This window comes from Papilio polytes, unplaced genomic scaffold, assembly GCF_000836215.1.
Source record: "Papilio polytes unplaced genomic scaffold, Ppol_1.0 DF823510.1, whole genome shotgun sequence".
Lineage (NCBI taxonomy): Eukaryota > Metazoa > Arthropoda > Insecta > Lepidoptera > Papilionidae > Papilio > Papilio polytes.
Window position 1 is genome coordinate 1,374,188 of NW_013525694.1, and position 22,569 is coordinate 1,396,756.

General features: G+C 33.9%; 6 protein-coding genes across 6 annotated transcripts; 3 read left to right on the forward strand and 3 right to left on the reverse strand.

Moving 5' to 3' along the window:
* Window positions 1-737: 737 nt before the first annotated feature.
* Window positions 738-4,140, reverse strand: LOC106104569 (esterase E4-like). Its single transcript, XM_013284644.1, has 3 exons — window positions 3,579-4,140; window positions 2,008-3,305; window positions 738-1,874 (listed from the first exon to the last, which is right to left on the reverse strand). Exons 1-3 carry the CDS (start codon window positions 3,705-3,707, stop codon window positions 1,709-1,711), a joined length of 1,593 nt encoding a protein of 530 aa, XP_013140098.1. The 5' UTR covers window positions 3,708-4,140; the 3' UTR covers window positions 738-1,708.
* A 368-nt stretch (window positions 4,141-4,508) lies between these two features.
* On the forward strand, window positions 4,509-7,122 carry LOC106104673 (esterase FE4-like). The gene is made up of 3 exons (XM_013284797.1): window positions 4,509-4,914; window positions 5,025-6,313; window positions 6,808-7,122. Exons 1-3 carry the CDS (start codon window positions 4,780-4,782, stop codon window positions 6,965-6,967), a joined length of 1,584 nt encoding a protein of 527 aa, XP_013140251.1. The 5' UTR covers window positions 4,509-4,779; the 3' UTR covers window positions 6,968-7,122.
* Window positions 7,123-7,211: 89 nt separating this feature from the next.
* Window positions 7,212-10,397, reverse strand: LOC106104686 (esterase FE4-like). Its single transcript, XM_013284816.1, has 3 exons — window positions 10,223-10,397; window positions 7,819-9,125; window positions 7,212-7,600 (listed from the first exon to the last, which is right to left on the reverse strand). The coding sequence occupies exons 1-3, from the start codon at window positions 10,349-10,351 to the stop codon at window positions 7,435-7,437; spliced, it is 1,602 nt and encodes a 533-aa protein (XP_013140270.1). The 5' UTR covers window positions 10,352-10,397; the 3' UTR covers window positions 7,212-7,434.
* Window positions 10,398-10,919: 522 nt separating this feature from the next.
* Window positions 10,920-13,531, reverse strand: LOC106104685 (esterase E4-like). The gene is made up of 3 exons (XM_013284815.1): window positions 13,218-13,531; window positions 11,495-12,792; window positions 10,920-11,238 (listed from the first exon to the last, which is right to left on the reverse strand). Exons 1-3 carry the CDS (start codon window positions 13,485-13,487, stop codon window positions 11,073-11,075), a joined length of 1,734 nt encoding a protein of 577 aa, XP_013140269.1. The 5' UTR covers window positions 13,488-13,531; the 3' UTR covers window positions 10,920-11,072.
* Window positions 13,532-18,025: 4,494 nt separating this feature from the next.
* On the forward strand, window positions 18,026-19,804 carry LOC106104579 (cysteine synthase-like). The gene has a single exon (XM_013284655.1). It carries the CDS (start codon window positions 18,209-18,211, stop codon window positions 19,223-19,225), a length of 1,017 nt encoding a protein of 338 aa, XP_013140109.1. The 5' UTR covers window positions 18,026-18,208; the 3' UTR covers window positions 19,226-19,804.
* Window positions 19,805-20,545: 741 nt separating this feature from the next.
* LOC106104687 (putative inactive cysteine synthase 2) lies at window positions 20,546-21,866 on the forward strand. Its single transcript, XM_013284818.1, has one exon. The coding sequence runs from the start codon at window positions 20,760-20,762 to the stop codon at window positions 21,765-21,767; it is 1,008 nt and encodes a 335-aa protein (XP_013140272.1). The 5' UTR covers window positions 20,546-20,759; the 3' UTR covers window positions 21,768-21,866.
* Window positions 21,867-22,569: the final 703 nt, after the last annotated feature.

Here is a 22,569-nt window from a genome sequence, read left to right on the forward strand (position 1 = left end):
AGCGGTCGCTTCGCCATTTTGGCGGATTCAGGTGGCCGCTTGCTCGTTTGCCACCTTATGTTATAAAAAAATAAAAACTAATATATAGGCATAATTCATACAATCAATCAAGATATCTAAAAAAAATTGGCTAATAGGTTTTACTATTACGTCAAACAATATTTTTTTTTCTACTAAAAGGGTCCTCCATTTTTGTTACCTTCAAAGCATTTTGCAATTCTCATAAAAAGAATTCAACTTTAAAGTGGAAAAATGTTAAAGGGATCTCAGCCCACAGGTTCACACGGACAAATGCGAAACGAATTTTGCAAACGACTCACGTGTGTTCATAGGGTGACCAAAGATTAAGTATTTACCGGATTTAGCTTCTAGTGATTTTAATATTACAAGAAATAAAATCCTAAAGAAGATGAAATAAAAAACCTTATCTACTCTACTAACAGTGAATTTTTGATTTTATTTACGGCAAGCGGTAATTATAAAACATTTAAAACCTTTTCATGATTATACGAAAAATTTAACAAAAACATGTGAATGAGTATTGTTTAATATTTTATTAATGATAATAAAAAGGTACATTAAAAAAGAATTTCCTTTTATTATTTGGAAAACATTTTAAATTCAAACAATACTATATACTGTATAGTACTTTTTATATATTTTATCCTTACAAGCTATTTGGAATCTAAACATTTTCTTTATTTTATTATCGAGTTTTGTGTACAAAATATCTTGAATATTTAATTAACGTGGTTACATATCGAATAACAAAAAGTTGCGGTAATTGTCCTACGCGGATGTTCGAAGCGTACAAAATAACAACAGACCTCACTTTGTAAAGCTTTAATACAGTGCAAATTCAGTTTTGATGACAAATAAATTATATTACATCTTATGAAGTGGTGTTTAAGTCGACAATTAGATGAACTATTCATTTCTGATTGCCTTAAGCTGCTAATTCACTTCTAAATTATACATTTCGCCTGTGTCAAGTTTTACTAGCCATGTGTATTTTGGAATTAAATCTATTATTGGTAATGAGAAGTGTAATTTAAAATTGGCGATTGCTTTTCTCATTTTATAATTGTGTTGTAAATATTAGTAAGATTACAAACTGATTGTTTTCGCGATCTGTCGATGACGCGGAGGCTGTCAGAGATGTCGGTTCTCACGGCATGGCGGGTCGCAGCTCGCGGCGCGCACAGGTGTGCATCCGGCTATCTCATTGCTGAGTTTGAATCGGTTTGATGGAACTCGGTACGCTCTCATTGTGTCGATAAAAACAACGAAAAATTGTGAATATTTTACCCTGTAAAATTATGATTTTTTTTACATGTTGCTGCTGTTCCTTTGGTGATGTCCATGGTATTCGGATGAAAAGTTATTCAATACCTTGCTCTTTGCAACCTATTGCTATAAAAACTTAGTTTACGTTATATTTCTTTCGCTAATTTAAACAAGTTATGGTTTAGTTTTTAATTATTTTCTGCTGACTTCTTATTTTTTTGAAAGTTGTCTTTCTGAACTGTAAATGACTTAATTTTAATGAATTTTGTCGTTTTAATTCAGCGCCAGTCAAAACAGTAGTCGAGTACAAACACACACAATATATGAACATTGTGCGTGTAAATTGTAAATTATAATTAATACGCGAACCTAAATAAAAATAAGAATTATGAAATAAAATAAGTTAAAAAGTTACATCGAATTATTTTTCATATTTTTCAAAAATTTCTTCAAAAATCTTCATTCTTTTTGGTTCATAATTATTCAGTAATTTAATTTTCTTATCGATTTTCAACGAAACAGGATTACTTATTGTGAACACGGGCCATTCAGTCAAAGTATTCAATCTATCTTCTGGAGTAGGGGAACTGAAAATAAAAATAATATTAGAAGTCATGTTAACATGTGTAAAGTTTAAAAAAAAAACCTAAAAAAACATCGCGGGAAAACTCCGCCTGCCTTTTAATTTTGTGGTGTGAGAACTTCTATTGAAGTACTTACGACGATTTAGCAAAATTAGTCCACATCTTGGTCATGACGTTTTGCATAATTAAATCCTGTCCGGTAGCTGCTTCCAAGAATTGATGACAAAACAAGTAACTTTCATCGTCAGTATGTGTCGCACCTTTACTCTTTATATTACAAAGTCGTTTGAAATAGTTGATCTTTCCATCATAACAAAACTCATAGAAACGTACAGGTACACCATGACCAGCTATCAGTTTTCCACTAATCCAAATGCCAGAGATGAATTCGGAATCAGATATGAAATCAATTGCAAGTGTATCATAATCATCTTCTGGTGTAATGTCTTCTAAATAAGCTTGAGTCAGCTGAGCGTTGTATTTAATTCTTTCCTCAACATCAATATCGATTGACCAACGATCAGTAAACATTTTCTTTTCCAGAAGCCGTGTTATTGTTTCTTGACTCACAATACGCATTAAATAACCCTCTTTTTGGCAAAAACCTTTGATAACAGGTACTCGGTTGAAATTACCTTGTTTTAATAATCGATATGGTTTTTCAGTTAAAAAAGCATCACCATTGCCAAAATCTTTTTCGATAATAGGAACAAATCCAAAGAAAAGCCCATCAGCCGTCCAATTTTCGGCTATCAGAGTAGCCGACGTGGTCAGCGCTGTTCCAGGAATATTTAAAAGGAAGTTATTGAGATCGATTTTATTTTCCAGTGATCCTTTATATCCCAAATTTTCGGCGAGCAGATTTACTAATTTCATTGAATCGTTATTAAGCGTCCAGTAATTAAGACAGGAGCCCGATTGAAGAATAGCTTTATGGAATAGACCCTTAGATTTTGGTGATAAAATATGATAATCAACACAAGCTGAGCCTGCACTCATCCCAAATAAAGTAATGTTATTTTTGTTACCACCAAAATTTATTATGTTATTTTGGACCCACTCAAGAGCCTTAACTTGATCTTTTAAACCCATATTACCGGCTGCTTCAGGAATATCCAAGGATAAAAATCCTAGGACAGAAAGCCTATAGTTGATTGTGACAATAACTACATTATGTTCGATGAGAAATTCAGGTCCATATTGTGTTTTTAAAATTCCATTGCCTCGGATAAAACCACCACCGTGTATATAGACCATTACTGGTAATGTTCCAGATTTGTCCACTGGTATTTTAGGAGTATAGACGTTCAAGTAGAGACAGTCTTCGCTTCCCACAACTCGACCAGTAATTAAGTCTAATTGAATTGACACTTTGTTCTTGTCAACCACTATTGCATCTCTCACGCCATTCCAATTTTCTGGAGATTGAGGACTCTAAAACGGAACTATGTATTTAATTTGAAAAGTAAATTGGTTTACAAATGAGATTAAATAGAGTCGTCATTAAATTTGTTGAACAGGATTAGAGTAAAGAAAGAAAAATTAAATTACGTGTTAAAGATTTAATTTGGAGTTCAACATTTAAAAAAAAATCCTTTTCTTATGCCACCTTTACAACGAGCATCATTGAATGATCGTATCTTTCACTAAAATCTCTTATATAATCGACTAAAACTAAAAAAAAAACTTTTTAAATCAATATCATACCTTAAATCTCAGTTGACCCAGCGGCGGCTTGGCATATGGAATACCCAAAAACTCATAGAACACAAATCCATTGTCAGTTTTTGATTTTATGCCTCGCAGCATCCCTTGCTCCGTGGAAACCGTAGGCATATTCAAATTTTTAATGATAATGGCAAATTTTAACCTATAGTTGTTCTTTAGTACCACCTAACAGAGTCACGTATATTGTAACTTGATATTCATTCTTCTTGTAAATATAAATATGAAATGGGTGTGTTTTTTGTTACAGGTCGACAATAGTGTGAAAATTACGAGTATTTTAACAAAGTTAATGTCTCGTCACGTGTGAGAATTTACGTCCTCTAAAGTCACAGTTCGCTGATTATTGTAAAAGAACAACCTTGCTGATTAATTTTAGCGCTGCATCGATAAAAATCATTTATGCACTTAATCTATAGACTTTAATGCGAAAACATCACAAGCTATTATGTTTTGGCTTGAGAACAAGGAAATAAATGCAATTTGATCTCAGATTTGTCTGAGTAATAAAATTAAATAGGATTCAGTTTAACCAGGACTCAAAAATACGAAGACGTGTTTGTGAATAGTGTATGTAATAGAATGTTCACTTTCATAACACCTTCATTAGTCCTTTATTATTTCCCTTTTTTTGCATTTGAAAATTGCGACAAAGTAGGATTGTCATCCAGCAAAAAAAATTGTAGCCGGCAAAATATCCACAATTCTTAAATAATTGTTTTGTATTTTACTTTTTCTCATCAATAGATAGCAATGCCTTTTCAAACATTTATCTTAAATATTATGTACATAACTGTGTTTAGATTACTTTAACACTCCTTGGAAAGTCGATTTTTTAAAGGCGATAGTGTACCGTGGAAAGGAACGTAAATATAAAAAATGACAAGTTGACACTTGACACTTGCTTGACAAGGACAAATAGACATTCCATTTCCAGTGATTTCTAGGCTTTACATATCTTCTATTTCACACATACAAGGATAATTTGGGAACAAACAATTAAATTAAGATTTTCGTCATATCATAGAAGCATAAAATTTACAATTATAATATTCGTCTAATTTATTCGATCACGAAAACGGAAAAACAATCTGAGTTCCAGAAAAAAATATTTTTGTCATCCTTAAAATATATTACAAAAGTAAAAGGAAATTAAAAATACATTGACATTTAGGTATTTAAAATGTCTGCACCAGAAGTTACGGTGACCGACGGTAAATTGAGGGGAAAAGTTTGTCAAAGTTTAAATGGAGTAAAGTTTTATACATATAAGGGAATACCTTACGCTAAACCACCTGTAGGCGAGTTAAGGTTTTGTGTGAGTATAAAGTTGTATTTTATATTCATTAAATTCATGACATTATTTTTTTATAGATTTTCATTGTTTTCTTTACATTTATTATTACATTAAACATTGTTTTCTTTTAGATTCCCGAACCACCAGAGCCTTGGGAAGGTGTGAAAGATGCAACAAAGGACTGTAACATTTGTGCACAATATGATAGGGCCACTGGAACAGTTATTGGTGATGAAGATTGTCTTTACTTGAATGTGTACACACCGCATCTTCCTGAGGAAGGTCCCAAGCTCCCAGTGATGGTGTTCATACACGGAGGTGGATTTCTATTTGGTAATGGTACTGATGATTCATTACATGGTCCAGACTATTTGATTGAAAAAGAAGTTGTTGTAGTCAGTTTGAATTATAGATTAGGCATACTGGGATTCTTATCCTTGGGCCAAAAATGTGCTAGTGGTAATATGGGCTTAAAAGATCAGGTATTAGCACTTAAATGGGTACAAAATAATATAGCTCAGTTTGGTGGTGATCCAAAAAATGTGACTATATTTGGAGTAAGTGCTGGTGGAGCATCTGTTGAATATCTGCTTTTGTCTCCTACAACCAAGGGTTTATTCCACAAAGCTATTGCCCAATCTGGTTCAACTCTTCTGCCCTGGGCACAAAATAATGCAATTGAAAAATTGGCCTACAAAATACCAATGATTAAGAAGATGTTTCCACAAAACAATGATGATTTGTTGAAATGTTTAAAGGAAATGCCCATAAAAGAATTAATACAATCTTCTATGATCGCTCTTGCAATGGGTAGTCACCGTGGAGGAATTACCTTTGGCTTTGTACCCACTATAGAAAAATCCGAAGACTGGGAACAGTTTGTAAATAAATCCACTTATGATATGTTATCCAATAGTGAGTTTGCTAAAGTCCCCTTTATGAGTGGATTCTGTACACGTGAAGGACTTGTAATGATTCCATTTAATCCTCAGAAAATAGAAAATATATCAAATACTAAATCATTTGTATCGGAACTGCCTTTCAACTTTGATAGTATGGAGCAGGATGAGGTTGATAAGAAGCTAAAGCAAGTATATTTAGAAGATGAAAAAACACACAAAGATGTTGATTATTATGCTATAGATTTTTTAACTGATGTAGATTTTCTTGGGGGTGTGTATGTTGCGACTTCATTGATTGCTAAGAATAATTCCCCTGTGTATTTCTATGAGTTTTCCTACGATGGTAATTTGAATTACTTTAAGAAGACTAGAAACATTGATAGAGAAGGAGCTTGTCATGGCGATGATGGTGGTTATTTGATTAAATGTGATATTTTTAAGGAAGATGAAATTACTGAAACTGATAAATTGGTACGCAATAGAATGTGCACTATGTGGACGAATTTCGCTAAATTCGGGTAAGTTTCACATTCCCATTTCTTTATGCTATGACATTACTTGACACTGAGTACTTAAATGAATTTTTGCACCAAAATGTGTCAAGGGAAGTACTTCTATCTTATAGGGTAGGTGGAGGATGTGTTACATTAGCTTCTGAATCCTCAAGTGCTCATTTCAAATAGGTTTTTCTCAAAAGGTCATTTGAGATGTCAGATCAAGGCCATTGATATATAATTTTATATCGAACATGTATATTTTAAGTCCTGCAGGGTTACTACATCCTAAGTAGTAGTAGTATTAGGGGCTACAGTTTCCCCTAATACTACATCCTAAGTAGTAGTAGTTTTAGGGGCTACAGTTTCCCCAACTCCACATCTAGCACATATTTTTACTACTTTATTATTATTACTGATTATTACTACATCCTATTACTACAGCCTATTACGACATCCTAAACTAACTACTGAGCAATTTATGTACATACAATTTAATTTATTTACCTTTATTTTAGCGATCCAACACCAAAAGTGGATGACATTATCACTATGAAGTGGGAACCTGTTACTGATAAAATGAATTACTTATTCATTGATGATAAACTGACTATGAAAGAGAATCCTTACCCGAAAAGAACTAAATTATATGAAGAATTATACAAGAAGTACTATTAATAAGTACCTAATTTATAATTTTGTACTCAAAATTCTATGTGGATGAAATTAATATATGGATAGAAATTATACACATGTTATGTTCATAGTTACTGTGTACATCATTTTTTTATGAAAAATTTAAATATAATAAAGATATGTTTATGAAATGTTTATTTTGGTATAATTTATTTCTGAAACCTACTAATATAAAGATGAAAGATTTACTCATGTAAGTGATAAATTCAAAAACTATTTGGCGGATTTCAAAAATTCTTTCATCATTAGAATACTACATAATGCATAGACTATATTTTTTACTAGATTTTTTAAATTGTACACTGATGAAATTTTTAGCACTAGCTTTCAGTTATTTACAAATAAAAAGATTGTGTTCACATTTTCCATTCTAATGTAACACTGCTTTGGGTATGGTTTTTATAATAAAAAATCTTGCTTAATATCTGGAAATTCAGCTATCGCGCTGATTATTTTTCATACTTCTCATAAATATCTTCAAAAATAGCCATTCTTTGTGGTTCATAGTTTCTGTGTACCTCAATTTTTTTGTCAATCCTTAAATATACGGGATTGTTTTCCGTATACACAGGCCATTCCACTAAATTATTTAAACTGTCTTGCGGAGTTGGGCAACTGAAAAATTAAAAACAGTAAATTACATAAACGTAATAGTAAATATTATATATTTTTAAACGGACGTTTTGAATAAATGGCTTTTTAATTTTGTTATGCTCATTAGATTTTTTTTTTAATCTAGCATTACTATGCAATATGGTTATTATAAAAGAATTATTTTTGATCCCGAAGTTTCAGTCATAAGTTATAGTTATTTACTAAGAAAAGTTACGTACCTCGTTTTGGCAAAATTGGTCCACATTTGACTCATTGTATTTCGTATAATGAGGTCAAGGCCATGAGCTTTTTTTGTTGAATCTTCACATATAATGTAAGAATGGTCATCAGCGTGACCTGCACCATTCCTCTTGATACCAAATAACATTTTAAGGTAGTTTATTTTACCATCATAAGAGAATTCATAAAAGCGAACAGGCACTCCTTTTCGAGCCATTAGCTTTCCACTTATCCAAATACCTGATACAAAGTCTAAGTCACTAAAGAAGTCAATTGCTATTTTATCATGGTCATCTCCAGGTTGTATATTCCTTGTATAAGCGAGTAACGTCTTCGTTTTCCTGCTGTATTTGATTTTATCATCTGTGTCCAGTTCAAATGGCCAATGATCAACAAAGTTTTTATTCTGTAACACATCTAATATTCCCTTGGGATTAACAGCGTTCATTAAGTAACCCTCCTTGTTACAGAATCCTTTAATAACTGGTACTTGATTGAAAATACCTTCTTTCAGTAAGCGATATGGATGGTCTGTTAGGAAAGCTTCTCCATTGCCGAAATCTTTTTCAATTGTTGGAACAAATCCAAATAAAAGATGTTTATCTGTACATGTTTGACAAATATTATAGGCAGTCTCTGTTAGATCCGATCCTGGAATACTTAACAGAAATTCTTTTAAAGCATTGACATCTTCTAAAGATCCTTTGTATCCCAATTTTTCGGCTACTTTATACGCTAACTTCTTCGGCTCATAGTTAACGGCCCAATGATTTAAGCAAGAGCCTGAATGGAGGATGGCTTTATGAAAAAGTCCTTTCGCTTTTGGTGAAACGATAAGATAGTCTACGGACGCAGCACCGGCGCTTGTGCCAAATATGGTGACATTATTTTTGTCACCACCAAAATGTATTATGTTATTTTGCACCCACTCAAGAGCTTTGACCTGATCTTTCAAACCCATATTTCCAGCTACTTCTGGGATGTCTAAAGACAGAAATCCTAAAATGGATACTCTATAATTGATTACGACTATAACCGTATTGTGTTCGATGAGATAATCTGGACCATTGTCTTTCTTTAGGATGCCATTTCCATGCACAAATCCACCTCCATGTATAAAGAACATTACTGGAAGCAATTCTGACTCGTTTTCAGTTATTTTTGGAGTATAAACGTTGAGGTAGAGACAGTCTTCACTTCCCCCAATTCCAGAACTCTCGATCAAATCCATTTGTAACGCTGTATTTTCTTTGCTTGAGATTGTCGCATCTCTTTCACCGTCCCATTTTTCTGCCGGTTGAGGACTCTGAAAGGATTGTTATGTAGTTGGAGGTAAAAGTCATTTGGATATGGAAATCTTTGTCGTACAAAAACAATTGACACATTCATCGGCGACTATCTCCTAACGTATCTGGTAGATAGCCACAGAACTTTGACAATTCCTTTCGTTTTAAGCATGATTATTGTTATTAGATCTTATCATGCATTTTAAATCTTTCCTTTTCCGACGACTAATAGCAGTAGAAGGCTAAGTGCCTGACCCACCAAATTGTAAATTATCTGATAACAATCCAACGTGTAAATTATGTGATGGAAATACCGGATTTTGTTCCCTTATCTGACAGTGACATAATTTTTAAGCTATCTGTGCCTATATCAGCCAGTGGGGGACATGCCCTAAATATTCGATTAATTATTGTTTGTGACAAGTGCTTCGAGCTAAATAGAAACATTAAATCCAAGGTGCAAGGTTAAGAACAAAATTCAAAAGAATATATATTATTTCCATGCTAGCATTAATACGGTTAAAACTTGTCAGTGCATATTAGGTCAAAAACCTTTAAATACTAATGTCGATAACTCGATGTTTCTACTCCAATTGTATTGAGTTTCAACATTAAATATTCAGTATCTGTCAACAGGATATAGTACAAAGATAAAAGGTTTTTATATCGTTTTGTAAATCATATATGATAATAAATAACGATTAATACATAGTCATCAAATAGTGTTAAAACATATAATACTAAGAGCGGGCGTACAAGTTTGAATAAACTATAGCACAACTATAGTCAATTTTTTCGCAGCCAATCCAACTTTTTAGTTGCACAACTAAAAATCGAGTAATTTCCGCACCTCGATATAAGCTCATAGGAATCAAAGCGAGACAATGGGCTAGCAGAGTAACGACCCGAGCCAAGGCTCCTGAGGGAGCTCTCAAGCTTAGTTACTCATAAACGAGGTATAGGCTAAGGGTCATCTGCGCTCGGCCACCTCAAGCCCGGTGAATCTGTAAATGCCTCTTGAAGGCAAACAGTGGCCATTCAGACACAAAACAAAAAAAAACGATACAACAGTTCTGCGATAATTCAATCAAAGGTGTGTGCCCGCTCTAAATCGTACCTTAAATCTTAAGTCTCCAACAGGCGGCTTTGCGTATGGTATTCCCAAAAACTCAAAATACTCAAATCCATTGTTTGTTGTTGATTTGCCGCCTCTTAGTAAACCTTGTTCTATGGACAATGTGGCCATCTTCAATGAGCTTCCTTAACCGACTGACACCGTGCACATTATCGTATATAATTTTTTATACACCGATAAAATTATAATTTGCTATTTTCATTTCAATCTAAAGTTGTTGATAATTTTATTATCTCTATGTAATTACCGTGTAATGCTAAACTCGACTTAAAAAAATAAAAATGTCATACTAGACTATGTGTAAAAATTTTAGTAAAAATCCAGAATTTTTAGTTTTGTACGAATAGATTGTGTTTCGTAAACCTTCTGCGGCGTTCTTAGAGCTGTGTCCATGTTTCAGTACAATCTGAGTTTAGGCATGGATATAGGCCGAACAAATAACTCTTGTTCATTGATATGGAACTTATTTTTGTAAATTCAAGAATCTAGCATATAACCGTGACATTCCGAATAGGTTGTCTTAAGATGGTTGCACAATTTTTTTCATTAATAATGACACCATTAACTTATTTTTTGTTAATATTTTCTCAATGAGGCATCCTTGTGAGTTTTATTCAAACCATTCCGTTAAAATGTTAAGCGATTTCATGATTATCTTAAAATAAAAATACTGTAATCATTATTAATATACATACATATAGGCATAGAAAAACCAATAACAATAGTTTGTTACACATTTTATCATTACGTAAAGATGCTGTAATAAACATTTATATTTTTTTCTATCCCGCCATTATAATGTGATTACTGCATTACATATAATTGTTATAGGTTATTTTTCATATTTTCCGTAAATTTCTTCAAATATTGACATTTTAATCGGGTCGTAGTTTCTTAGTACTTCGATGTTTTTATCAATTGACAGATATGCAGGCTGATCTTCCTTGTACATGGGCCATTCGACTAGCTCTCCCACATTGTCAGCCAGTGTAGGACAACTGAAAATTAAAACGTTATTATATACTTTCTAAAATCCAGAACTAAATATTTAGTTATGCTAGAAACCACTTTAGTATCTATAGCTGTTTTTTTTCCCTCTGCCTCGGTTTGAATCTTTATAATATGGAACATATTTATAGTCATAAAAAATAAATAATGAATGTAATAGCCAGGTAGTATGCAATCAATGTATGTAGTAATGAATAATCAATGCAATAATTATTACAAAGGAGTTTTTAAAATTAAAAAAAATACCTAGATTTAGCAAAATTAGTCCACATCCGGCACATAGCGTTTCGTATAACTAAATCACTTTCGTGTGCTTCCTTTGCGATCTCATGACACAAGACGTATGTATGGTCATCGCCGTGGGCTGTTCCAGATCTTTCTATATTAAAGAGTAGTTTGAAAAAGTTAATTTTTCCTTCATAAGAAAATTCATAAAATCGCACCGGCACCCCTTGTCGAGCCATTAGCTTGCCACTGGTCCAAATTCCAGATACAAAATCAAAATCACTGAAGAAATCTATTCCAATTTTGTCTTCGTCGTCTCCAGGTTTAATGCTCTTCAAATAACTCTTCTTCATCTGTTCTTTATATTTAATTTTGTCATCTAAATCTAATTCAAATGACCAATAGTCAGTAAAGTTTTTATTCTCTTGGATATCTGATATTGCTTTAGGCTTAAGCACATAGGTTAAATAACCCTCTCTGTTACAGAATCCTTTGATAACGGGAACTTTAATAAAATTACCTTGTTTTAGTAAGCGATACGGATGATCTGTAAGAAATGCATCTCCGTTCGCAAAATCTTTTTCGACAGTTGGTACAAAACCGAAGAAAATCCCGCCTGTTTCTGCATTTTCGTACACTTGTGTCGCAGATGCTGTTAGATCTGGTCCTGGGATAGTCATTAGAAATTCTTTTAAAGCTTTCGCATCTTCTGAAGTATCTTTGTAACCTAGATTTGCGGCCAGTTGATTTGCTAGCTTCTTTGGTTCATAATTAACTGCCCAATGATTAAGGCTGGAGCCAGAATGTAAAATCTCTTTATGGAATAGACCTTTGGCTTTGGGTGACACCATATGATATTCAACAGATGCAGCACCAGCGCTTATTCCAAATATAGTAACGTTATCTTTGTTGCCTCCAAAATTTACTATGTTATCTTTCACCCATTCGAGAGCTTTGACTTGATCTTTCAATCCCATATTACCAGCTGCTTCAGGTATATCTAAACACAAAAAGCCTAAAACGGACAATCTGTAGTTGATTGTAACTATGACTGTATTGTGTTCTATAAGAAAATCTGGTCCATTTACATTATCTAAAATACCATTTCCAACTACGAAACCCCCACCATGTATGTATACCATTACGGGGAGTAATTCGGATTCTCCATCAGGTATCTTGGGAGTATATACGTTAAGATACAGACAGTCTTCGCTTCCGACAATCTTATTGTTGCTCATATCAAGTTGCAGTGATATGTTGTTTTCATTAACCACTGTAGCGTCTCTTTCTCCGACCCATTTTTCGGGAGATTGTGGACTCTTAAATAAAAAAAGTAAAGTTAAATTGTGTTTGTAATTATGTATTTAGCTTCTAGTATATTATATTGAGAATTGAATCGTAAGCATGAAATGCATTTTTTGTTATCTCGTAGCATTGGTTTTTGTAAAATATTAATTTACCTCACTGCTTCTTGTATTTATCGACTGCTTATTTGGAAAATAAATGATATGAAGCTATAGAAATATTTATTATATAAACAAATAACAAATATGTTCATGTTTAATTTGAATAGTTATTGTAAACAGATAGGTATGATGCGTCCCACAGATATTGTATAATACGAGTGTTATGAATCTTTATAGTCGCTCGATCAAGTCGAAATTGTAATTCATAAACTTCATAGTATGAGTTGATTTGCATATGTGCATATTAACATAATAAAATTATACAAAATTTTCATTACCTTAAATCTGAGTTCTCCTACTGGTGGTTTTGCATAGGGTATTCCCAAAAACTCATAATACTCAAATCCATTGTTATTCTGTGATTTCTTTCCTCGAAGTTTGCCTTGATGTATTAAAACTGTCGCCATCCTTGACTTATTTGCAAATAAACCACTATTTTTTTTTTGACGATACAAAGTTTTAGACAATAAAGTTTTATTAACTGTTCGTGAGTACGTAGTTATTCCAAGCTGGAATGAGAGTGCAACAATATACATGTAACAAAACATATATACTCGTTTAATATCAATTGACTCAGAAACTTGACAATCATCATGACTTTGAATTATAAGTTAATTGAGCCAACCATTTACGAGTATAATTAGCTGTAATTATGCTCGCTGTTCAAGTCGGTGTAAAGATGTGATAATTTTTAAAGTTTTCTTGCATATTTTAAGTATGTCATGTCTAATGACGAGATGTTGAGGTCTGTGGGCGGCTTGGGGTCAAGCTGTAGGGCGTACGGCGCCGGCGAGTCGCTCCGTGAAATACTCAGGTGCATCCTAACCTGCCTACGGATTTATACAGTGCGTTCCATTATACGAATGGAAATGTTTAACTATAAAAACCATTCGCTTTAAGGAAGGTCAGATTGCTATTGTTTCTTTACAAAGAAGATTTGATTTCTACTATAAATAAGAACGTTTAAATGTAGCGATGGATGTTTTTTAACTGATCTATTAAACAGAGATTACATAAAATCTCTAGGCAAGAAAATATTGGAATTAAATTATGTAAGATAGATATTTTTAAGGCTATTTTATTTGTAGTAATTGTAATAACTATTGTGGCAGGACATTGTTATCATAGTATTTACACTTTGATATCATTCTATTTGTAATCTTTGAGATACGTTGCGATACGTATTTCACACCACTCTTTCTTTCTCTTTTCTAATCTCTTATTGTAAAACTATTTGATCGTTGCAAAGACAAAGAATCGTATCAATCAAGGTATCGTAAATGTTGAATGTTTACTTTTTATTGGCAATCTAACGAATAATGTGTCTATTTGTATAGAATGTTACAAGATATGAAATAATAGGGATCCCCTTAGTTATAAATTGATGTAATTTGGAGTAACAATGTGACACAGGAATACGCTCGTTTGTATAGATTGACTGGACAACTGACGTCAATTGGACTTCCTGTGATATACTGCTATTTTTAAGTACTTTTAAAATCTATTATTATGAAACAATCATTTGTAAATGTTGTAAGAAGATAAAACCAGAATAACTTCCATGTCATTATAGAAAAATTCGCTTCGAATCACAGCTCATTTGAATATCGAAAAAACTATAATATATCGTGTACTATACAATTTGAAAGTATTTTTTTACTGTTATCTACTCTAAGTATTTTCGTCTATCTGTCCCTGCTTAAAAGATACTGGCAAATTTGTTTTCCAATATTTGCAAGGCGCTCGACGTTAATAACACAGAGTAATCAAAGGTGGAAAATAAATATTTCTATCATACTTTACTCTAATATTATAAATGCGAAAGTTTAGATGGATGGATGGATGGATGGATGGATGGATGGATGGATGGATGGATGGATGGATAGATCGATGTTTGTTAGAGTTTGTAGCCGAAACGATTAATCGGATTTCGATGAAATTTGATAGAGATGTAAGAACACATAGGCACTTTTATTTTTTTTAATCCCACGCGGACGGAGTCGCGAGCCAAAGCTAGTAATGTATAATGTAAAATTTTTATTGTTAATCATTTCATTTAAATAAATTAAGTTTTATTGTGTTTTTAATTAGCTAAGAATGTTTCTTGCTAAAATTGATATTTTATTCAAAGCTGTATGTTTTAATTACGAATCGATATTTTAATATAATAAAGTTCATGCATTCAATAAACATAGCTTTGAAATGCGCAAGATATAAATATAAGAATAATTATAAAACGTAAATATGATAATCGATCCTAATTTAATAATGAATGGAGTTCATCCCTTTTCAGCACAATTCATATTCATTTTGGCAAAAAAGATCGTGAGAAGTCTTAGTCTTAGCTTAATGAAAACGTATCCCAAATTACGTCGGCGTTCCAAAGCAAGTGATTGTGCGGCGTGAGATCCGATGCTGAATGCCCCGCCGGGCCGGCCGCGCTCATCTGACGCTGTGTAGGCGACGAGGAATGCGGGCTTATACTAGGATGACCATACAAATATAAGACTTTATCCCCTTCGAAGACAAACTTAAGAGTCCACGGTTAAGTTCTAAAAATGTCAAGGATTAGCGGTCCCAATTACTAGGACAGCCAGACTCGAAGTATAAAAAACTTGCGATTTTATCTTTTGTTTTCCACTTCTTCAATTATTTGCATATTGTTTCTGTTTTAACGTAAAGCGCTTCTTACATTTAAGAAATAAATTACAATATCATACTAATATTATAAATGCAAAGTTTAGATGGATGGATGTTTGTTAAAGTTTGTAGCCTAAACGGCTGAACGGATCTCAATGAAATTTGGCATAGCCTTACAGGATGGTCTCGAAGAACACATAAGCTACTCACTTTTGTTTTTTATAATTCCACGCGGATGGAGTCGCGGGCGAAAGCTAGTATGTTATAGTTTGTTAAGGGGAGCGTGATTGTGTTAACGTTTTAAAATTTGCTATGACACATTGCTAATTAATTTCTGAACACAGGTCCTGTTTTTGAGTACGTAATGGTCACTGTACAATATATCGGTGTTGTACCGTAGAATGTGTCCGCGCAGGTGCGTGCCCGTGGGAATGATGCTCGGATTGTCTTCTCTGTTACTTGTTCCGTACCTACGCCCGCGCGGTAATGGCTCGCATTTCAACAAATTATCCTTTTTACAATGAATTATTTGACACAATGTATGTACGACATGGAATACAACTTAAGCTAACAACGATTTATGGTAATTACCTATTAGTTATATTTTTTTTGTATTGGTTTTACATGTTTTGGTTGCTAGTTTCCGATACTAAGAACGAATTTTATCTGATTAATTTAATGTAATTCAACACCGACACATACGTATTTCGTTTCTATTTGCCACAAAAATATGAGTAAATCATGCTTAAAAATGTTGCAATTAGTACTGAAAAGTTTATGTAGATTAGCTAGTGCCGAGTAGAGTCTTCTTATTTACAATAGATTCAATATTTGCCATGCTCGTCGATTTTGCACACGGTTTTCAACCGCCATGTTTATTTATTACATTACAATATTTGCAATATCCGTGGAGTTTTCCCATTGCATGGTTTTCTAAATATGTTTGTTTTTTATTATCATAACTCCAAAGTCAATAAGTATAGATTGTTATTTAATTAACACTTCTCAGTTCTAACGAAGAAGAATTTACAAAGGAATTGGAGTGTTTATTAAGTTATTTTTATTCATGTATTTAAACTTTTCTATTAAGATTAAGTTTTGTCAAAAAAATTGTAAGATTGTATGTTAAGTTTCTTAATTGTTTGTAAGGTGTATTAGTATAGATATCTAATGATAACACAACCAATAATATACGAGGAGAATAAGAGCATAAAACTTCACAATAGATAAGGCGTTAAAGCTACTGGGTGGTAGATACCATTTCAATAATTATAATGTAGGAAACTCGACATTAATGGTCGTCAAACATTAAACTTTTAAAACTAGTAAGTATATCTAAGAAGCAGTCACGAAAACTTTCGTCAGGTATATTTGGTTGCATTTAATTCGATTTGTTTGTAAGTAAAAAATGTAAAAACCAATAAGTAGTTGAAATTGGTATGTTACAATTATATTTTAAACATCATATTGGTGCTTTTCACCGATGAACACCCCAATTATCAAATAGCTGACATTTGGCCTGTTCAGCCTCCTCACCGTCGCTAAATACAATAATGTAAAGCATTGTTCACAATTGTACCCATATTTGTTAACAATAGACCGGCTTCGTATTGACATCTGGTGGGTCTTCTGTGCACATTAACAAGGCTACTAGAACAAATCTATTTGTCTGATTCTTAAAAATTGCACTTTAACAAAATTGCAGAGAGTTTATTTTTGTTTGAGTCTATAAGAATTGAATTTGGCAGGGATATGAATAAAAATAAACCGTGTTCTCGTTGCAATAAAACACATTTTAGCTATGTAAATGTACTTGAATGTCTGAATCAAAATAGCAGAATGTCAAACATCTCTGAATTGCCACTTGTGACATAATCGCCCGCTGCCGAGGGGTGGCCAGACATTTGCACTTTTTGTGTGTTTTGCCAGTTGGTGCAAACATAATGTAATTTGTTGACATGTATGTCTTTAGTTTAGAAATGAAACGCACGATCTAATAAACAATTCTTGATGTTCCTATCACACATACATACTATACGTTGGTCACGTAGCATACGATCATAATGACTACGCGATATTTTATGTATAGGTACTACCTGTTTCCCGCAACTTTTGGTGTTTAAAAATATTAAAACATGTAGTTACCGATACACCTAAAAGTTTTCGTGTCAATTTTCAAATAATTCTGCTGAAGAAATAACATACCACCGTTTGGACCGTTAGTGTATGAACTTGTGAATTCCTTTCTTATTGCTTCCCCACGTACACAGAAATCCATATACAAGATTCGAAATACTATCAATATTCAATCAATCATTTATGTAATAGTAATATGCAAGCTATAGCTATAGATAGCATGAATATTGAAGATTAACTATAGATAATCTTATCGGAGACATATATAAAATACTCAAACAAACCCAGTACACTCCGCTTTAAATTTGTCTCAGCATTACTTCTATTTATTTTGCGCCTTTAAAGTTTTTGGCGACTCCACGGATTTACGTGCACTCTCATCGTCGTTCGTGGGCTGCATTAATTTAAAGAAACATAGGTGTTGACATGCATCAGTTTGATTTGACACACGACTAACTTTACTATTACTAAAAGTATTAAAAACGTTTTATATATGATGGCAGCTATTAACGGTGCGAATGGTGTTAACAGAGGGATCAGTGAAAACGGTGTCACAAACGAAATCAAAGCATCAGCCCTAGACCTCATTGGTGAAACTCCGATTGTCGCCCTTGACAGATTGTACACGGGTCCTGGTCGTATTCTGGCAAAGTGTGAGTTCATGAATCCAGGCGCGTCAATTAAATGCCGCTCATCATTGTACATGATACGGAAGGCGCTCGAAAACGGACAGCTAAAACCTGGCGGACCCGTCCTGGAAGTGACTTCTGGCAACCAAGGCTGCGGTCTCGCGGTAGTATGCGCTGTGCTCGGTCATCCACTCACACTTGCCATGTCCGAAGGTAACAGTGCTCAACGAGCGATACATATGGAAGCCTTGGGCGCTAAATGCGTCCGGGTTCCTCAAGTCGAAGGCACATATGGTAAAGTAACATTCGCTGATGTTATGGAAGTCATAGCGGAGGGAACGCGGCTAGTTGATGAGCTGGGAGCATACTATGTAAACCAGCTTTGTAATGAAGCAAACGTGGAGGCTCATTACGAGACGACGGGACCTGAAATTTGGCGGCAAACAGGACACCACGTAGATGTTTTCGTAGCTACCGTAGGAACGGCCGGTACATTCACGGGAACCTCAAAGTATTTGAAAGAAATGAATCCAAACTTACTATCTTTTGTAGTGGAACCAGATGGGTCCGAGCCTATCAAAGGAAAGGAGATCACGAAGCCATTGCATTTACTTCAAGGATCTGGATATGGATGTGTACCGAATCTATTTGAATTTGAGTATATGGATGGCACAGTTAGTATCACAGACGAAGAGGCCATAAAGTACAAAAAATTAATTGGTGAGAAAGAAGGTTTGTACGTGGGGTACACGAGTGGAGCTAACGTGGCCGCCGCTGTACACCTCCTGCAGTCAGGAAAGGTGCCAAAAGACGCGTGGGTGGTGACTACATTGAACGACACGGGACTAAAATACTCCCCTGTACCCGAGGAAACTGCGTAATCCAGATAATAGGTTATAATGTGATCCTTGTATAATGCATTGTAATATTATTCTTGTAAAAGTAGTGATTGGGCTAATTTTTTTCTTGATATTCTTATTTTTTTTAAATGTTGTATAAATTGTTATTCATAACTGATTTTTAATATCGATTTATCGAGGTTGTTTAACTCTAATTTACAATTTTTCAAGGTAGAGTTATTATTTTGAAAGTGATTTAAAATTGAACAATACGCGTAGATTTTTAAAAAAGAATTAAAACAATGCAATTAGAATTATACGTCAGAAAAAGGAATTAACTATATATCGATTTAATAAAGTATGTGGTATATTTAAATGTAAAAAAAATTTTATCATTTTCGTGCCACTTAAGCGCGGCCGGCTTCTGTGACGTCATTGACAACCGTATCCGCTCATGTCACTTCGGTGTGAACATCAGTGTTTGATTGGTGATGACCTATGTAATAAATAAACGAAACATTTCAATAGTGAATTTATCAAAAAAAAAATAATTACAGTAGATATGTACTTTGTATTGGCAACACAGCGTCAAAAGGACAACGTGGACCTTCCACTAATAGCTTTATGTTTTAGCACATGGCCACCAAAAGTAAAAAAAATAAAACAGATACTTATAATAATTAAATTTCATTATTTAATCGTAATAATATTTAGAAAAAAGTGTAAATCTTATATGTTTTATAGCAATAATATATGCCAAAAGACATGTCCATATTCCCTATTCCGGCCATAAATATAACGACAGTATTTAAAAGGGATAATTAACGGTCCAATATGGCTTTGTGATTCGTATTATGTAATTATTTTATTATTTAAAACCTATTAGATGTAAAACTTGACAAGTAATGAATCCGTCACAAGTGGAAAACATTATTTATGTTAATTTGGACAGAAACAACATATTTTAGGCAGTGAAAAACCCTTGGTTAAATAATATTCCAATTTACTAATTACTAGTACTTACTAGTAGTACTTAGTACTTAAAACTACTTACTAGTACTTTTTATTGCGTGACAAAAAACTGACGGATCGATAGGTATATCTGGGCCACTTAGATTAAAGGTAGGCAACGCATCTATAGGCATCGATCGCTTTGACATTTCGTAAAATTCAGTTGGCAGCTTGTTCGTTCGGACTGGCTAAGAGTTTGTTTTTAATTGTTATCAAGAATAGATGTGAAACGGTTACGTCGCGAACGTACGTAATGACGACGAGATAATATTATGAGTATGTATATTAATTAACAAATTGTTTTGTATTGCCGTAATCGCCACTATTCTTATCGGAGTCATAAAATATATCCATTGTACACTCCGCTTTAAATTGGCTCAGTATTGCTTCAGCTTATTTTGCGCCCGAGTGTAGTTACGACTCCACGGAACCGTGTGCACTCTCGTCGACCTTCGTGGCCCGTTTTGATTTAAACAAACACATGTGTTAGCAACTATCAGTTTGATTTGAGACACGTTCGAGTAATTTACTATTACTAAACAATTTATTATATACAGTCTTACAAATGATGGCAGCTGTTAACGGTGTTAATGGAGTGATCAGTGAAAACGGTGTCACTAACGAAATCAAAGCATCAGCCCTAGACCTCATCGGCGAAACTCCGATTGTCGCTCTTGACAGATTGTACCCGGGTCCTGGTCGTATTCTGGCAAAATGCGAGTTTATGAATCCGGGCGCGTCAATTAAATGCCGCTCATCATTGTACATGATACGGAAGGCGCTAGAAAGCGGACAGCTAAAACCCGGCGGATCCGTCCTGGAAGTGACTTCTGGTAACCAAGGCTGCGGACTTGCGGTAGTATGCGCTGTGCTCGGTCATCCTCTTACACTCACCATGTCCAAAGGTAACAGTGCTCAACGAGCGATACATATGGAAGCCTTGGGCGCAAAGTGCGTCCGGGTTCCTCAAGTGGAAGGCACATACGGTAATGTCACTTTAGCTGATGTCAAACAAGCCGAAGCAGAGGGGATGAGGCTAGTCGATGAGCTCGGAGCCTACTTTGTAAACCAGTTTAATAATGAAGCTAATGCAGATGCACATTACGCGACGACGGGACCTGAAATTTGGCGGCAAACAGGACACCACGTAGATGTTTTCGTAGCTACCGTAGGAACCGCCGGTACATTCACGGGCACCTCAAAGTATTTGAAAGAAAAGAATCCAAATTTACTATCTTTTGTAGTGGAACCAGCCGGCTCGGAGCCTATCAAAGGAAAGGAAATCACGAAACCATTGCATTTACTTCAAGGATCTGGTTACGGGTGTGTACCAAATCTCTTTAAATTTGACTATATGGATGGCACAGTTAGCGTTACAGACGAAGAGGTCATAAAGTACAAGAACTTAATTGGTGAGAAAGAAGGTTTGTACGTCGGTTACACGAGTGGTGCTAACGTGGCCGCCGCTGTGCATCTTCTGCAGTCAGGAAAGGTACCAAAAGACGCGTGGGTGGTGACTACGTTAAACGACACAGGATTAAAATATACCCCTGTACCCGCTGAATGTGTATAGAGGTTTGAAGGACAGATTATACGGTTTAATACTAATTTAATCAATAGAGTATATTATTATAATTATAAAATGTTATTTATTATTATTCCAGTAATGTTTTTAGACTATTCATTTTTTTAATGTTTAATTAATGTTATTTAAATGTTGTTATCTAATACTTATTTTTTTTTATAATATCTATTTGTATCTTATTTTACCCTGATTATAATTGCAATGTGCAATAATCATTTTGAAGAGTGATTTAAAGTTGACTAAGATATGTAGAATACATCAAATTTATCATACGATATGATATATACGTCTGAAAAGATTGTATACATTTCTGTAATAACCGATATATGTGTGGTGTAGACAATATTGGACTTACATACACAAAGGTGTCAATTTATGTTAATTCTATAATACGATAACAAGTTCTGAATTAACCTCAACGGCTCAGTTGCAAACTACAAATAAATAACCACTTACATCAAAAGGCGATTTAAAAACTTTTGTTGGGTTAAAAAGTTCTAAGGTTCTAATGCTTTTCGCAGAAATCTAATTAAGAAAACATCCCACACCTGCCTATATTTGTTGCGATCTCATCGCGTCAGTCAATTCCCGACATAAGAAGGTTTCACGACGGTTTATTTAAATGGGATAATTAGAGTATTATAATGCCAATTACGAGTATGTGATTCGTATCATGTGATTATTTTTATATTAGGAACCTATTAAAGATCAAAATTGACAAGTGATGAATCCATTTCAATAAGCGATAAGTATTTTTTGTTATATTTTGAGTATTATTAATACGTTTTGT

Coding starts and splice junctions, on each gene's coding strand:
- LOC106104569 (XM_013284644.1), bottom strand. CDS start 3,707: ATGCCTACGGTTTCCACGGAGCAAGGGATGCTGCGAGGCATAAAATCA. Junction 3,306..3,578: donor TGGGTCAACTGAGATTTAAG/GTATGATATTGA, acceptor GTTCCGTTTTAG/AGTCCTCAATCTCCAGAAAA. Junction 1,875..2,007: donor ACTAATTTTGCTAAATCGTC/GTAAGTACTTCA, acceptor TTTTATTTTCAG/TTCCCCTACTCCAGAAGATA.
- LOC106104673 (XM_013284797.1), top strand. CDS start 4,780: ATGTCTGCACCAGAAGTTACGGTGACCGACGGTAAATTGAGGGGAAAA. Junction 4,915..5,024: donor TAGGCGAGTTAAGGTTTTGT/GTGAGTATAAAG, acceptor GTTTTCTTTTAG/ATTCCCGAACCACCAGAGCC. Junction 6,314..6,807: donor ACGAATTTCGCTAAATTCGG/GTAAGTTTCACA, acceptor CCTTTATTTTAG/CGATCCAACACCAAAAGTGG.
- LOC106104686 (XM_013284816.1), bottom strand. CDS start 10,351: ATGGCCACATTGTCCATAGAACAAGGTTTACTAAGAGGCGGCAAATCA. Junction 9,126..10,222: donor TTGGAGACTTAAGATTTAAG/GTACGATTTAGA, acceptor CAATCCTTTCAG/AGTCCTCAACCGGCAGAAAA. Junction 7,601..7,818: donor ACCAATTTTGCCAAAACGAG/GTACGTAACTTT, acceptor TTAATTTTTCAG/TTGCCCAACTCCGCAAGACA.
- LOC106104685 (XM_013284815.1), bottom strand. CDS start 13,487: ATGTTTTGTTACATGTATATTGTTGCACTCTCATTCCAGCTTGGAATA. Junction 12,793..13,217: donor TAGGAGAACTCAGATTTAAG/GTAATGAAAATT, acceptor TTTTTATTTAAG/AGTCCACAATCTCCCGAAAA. Junction 11,239..11,494: donor ACTAATTTTGCTAAATCTAG/GTATTTTTTTTA, acceptor TTTAATTTTCAG/TTGTCCTACACTGGCTGACA.
- LOC106104579 (XM_013284655.1), top strand. CDS start 18,209: ATGATGGCAGCTATTAACGGTGCGAATGGTGTTAACAGAGGGATCAGT.
- LOC106104687 (XM_013284818.1), top strand. CDS start 20,760: ATGATGGCAGCTGTTAACGGTGTTAATGGAGTGATCAGTGAAAACGGT.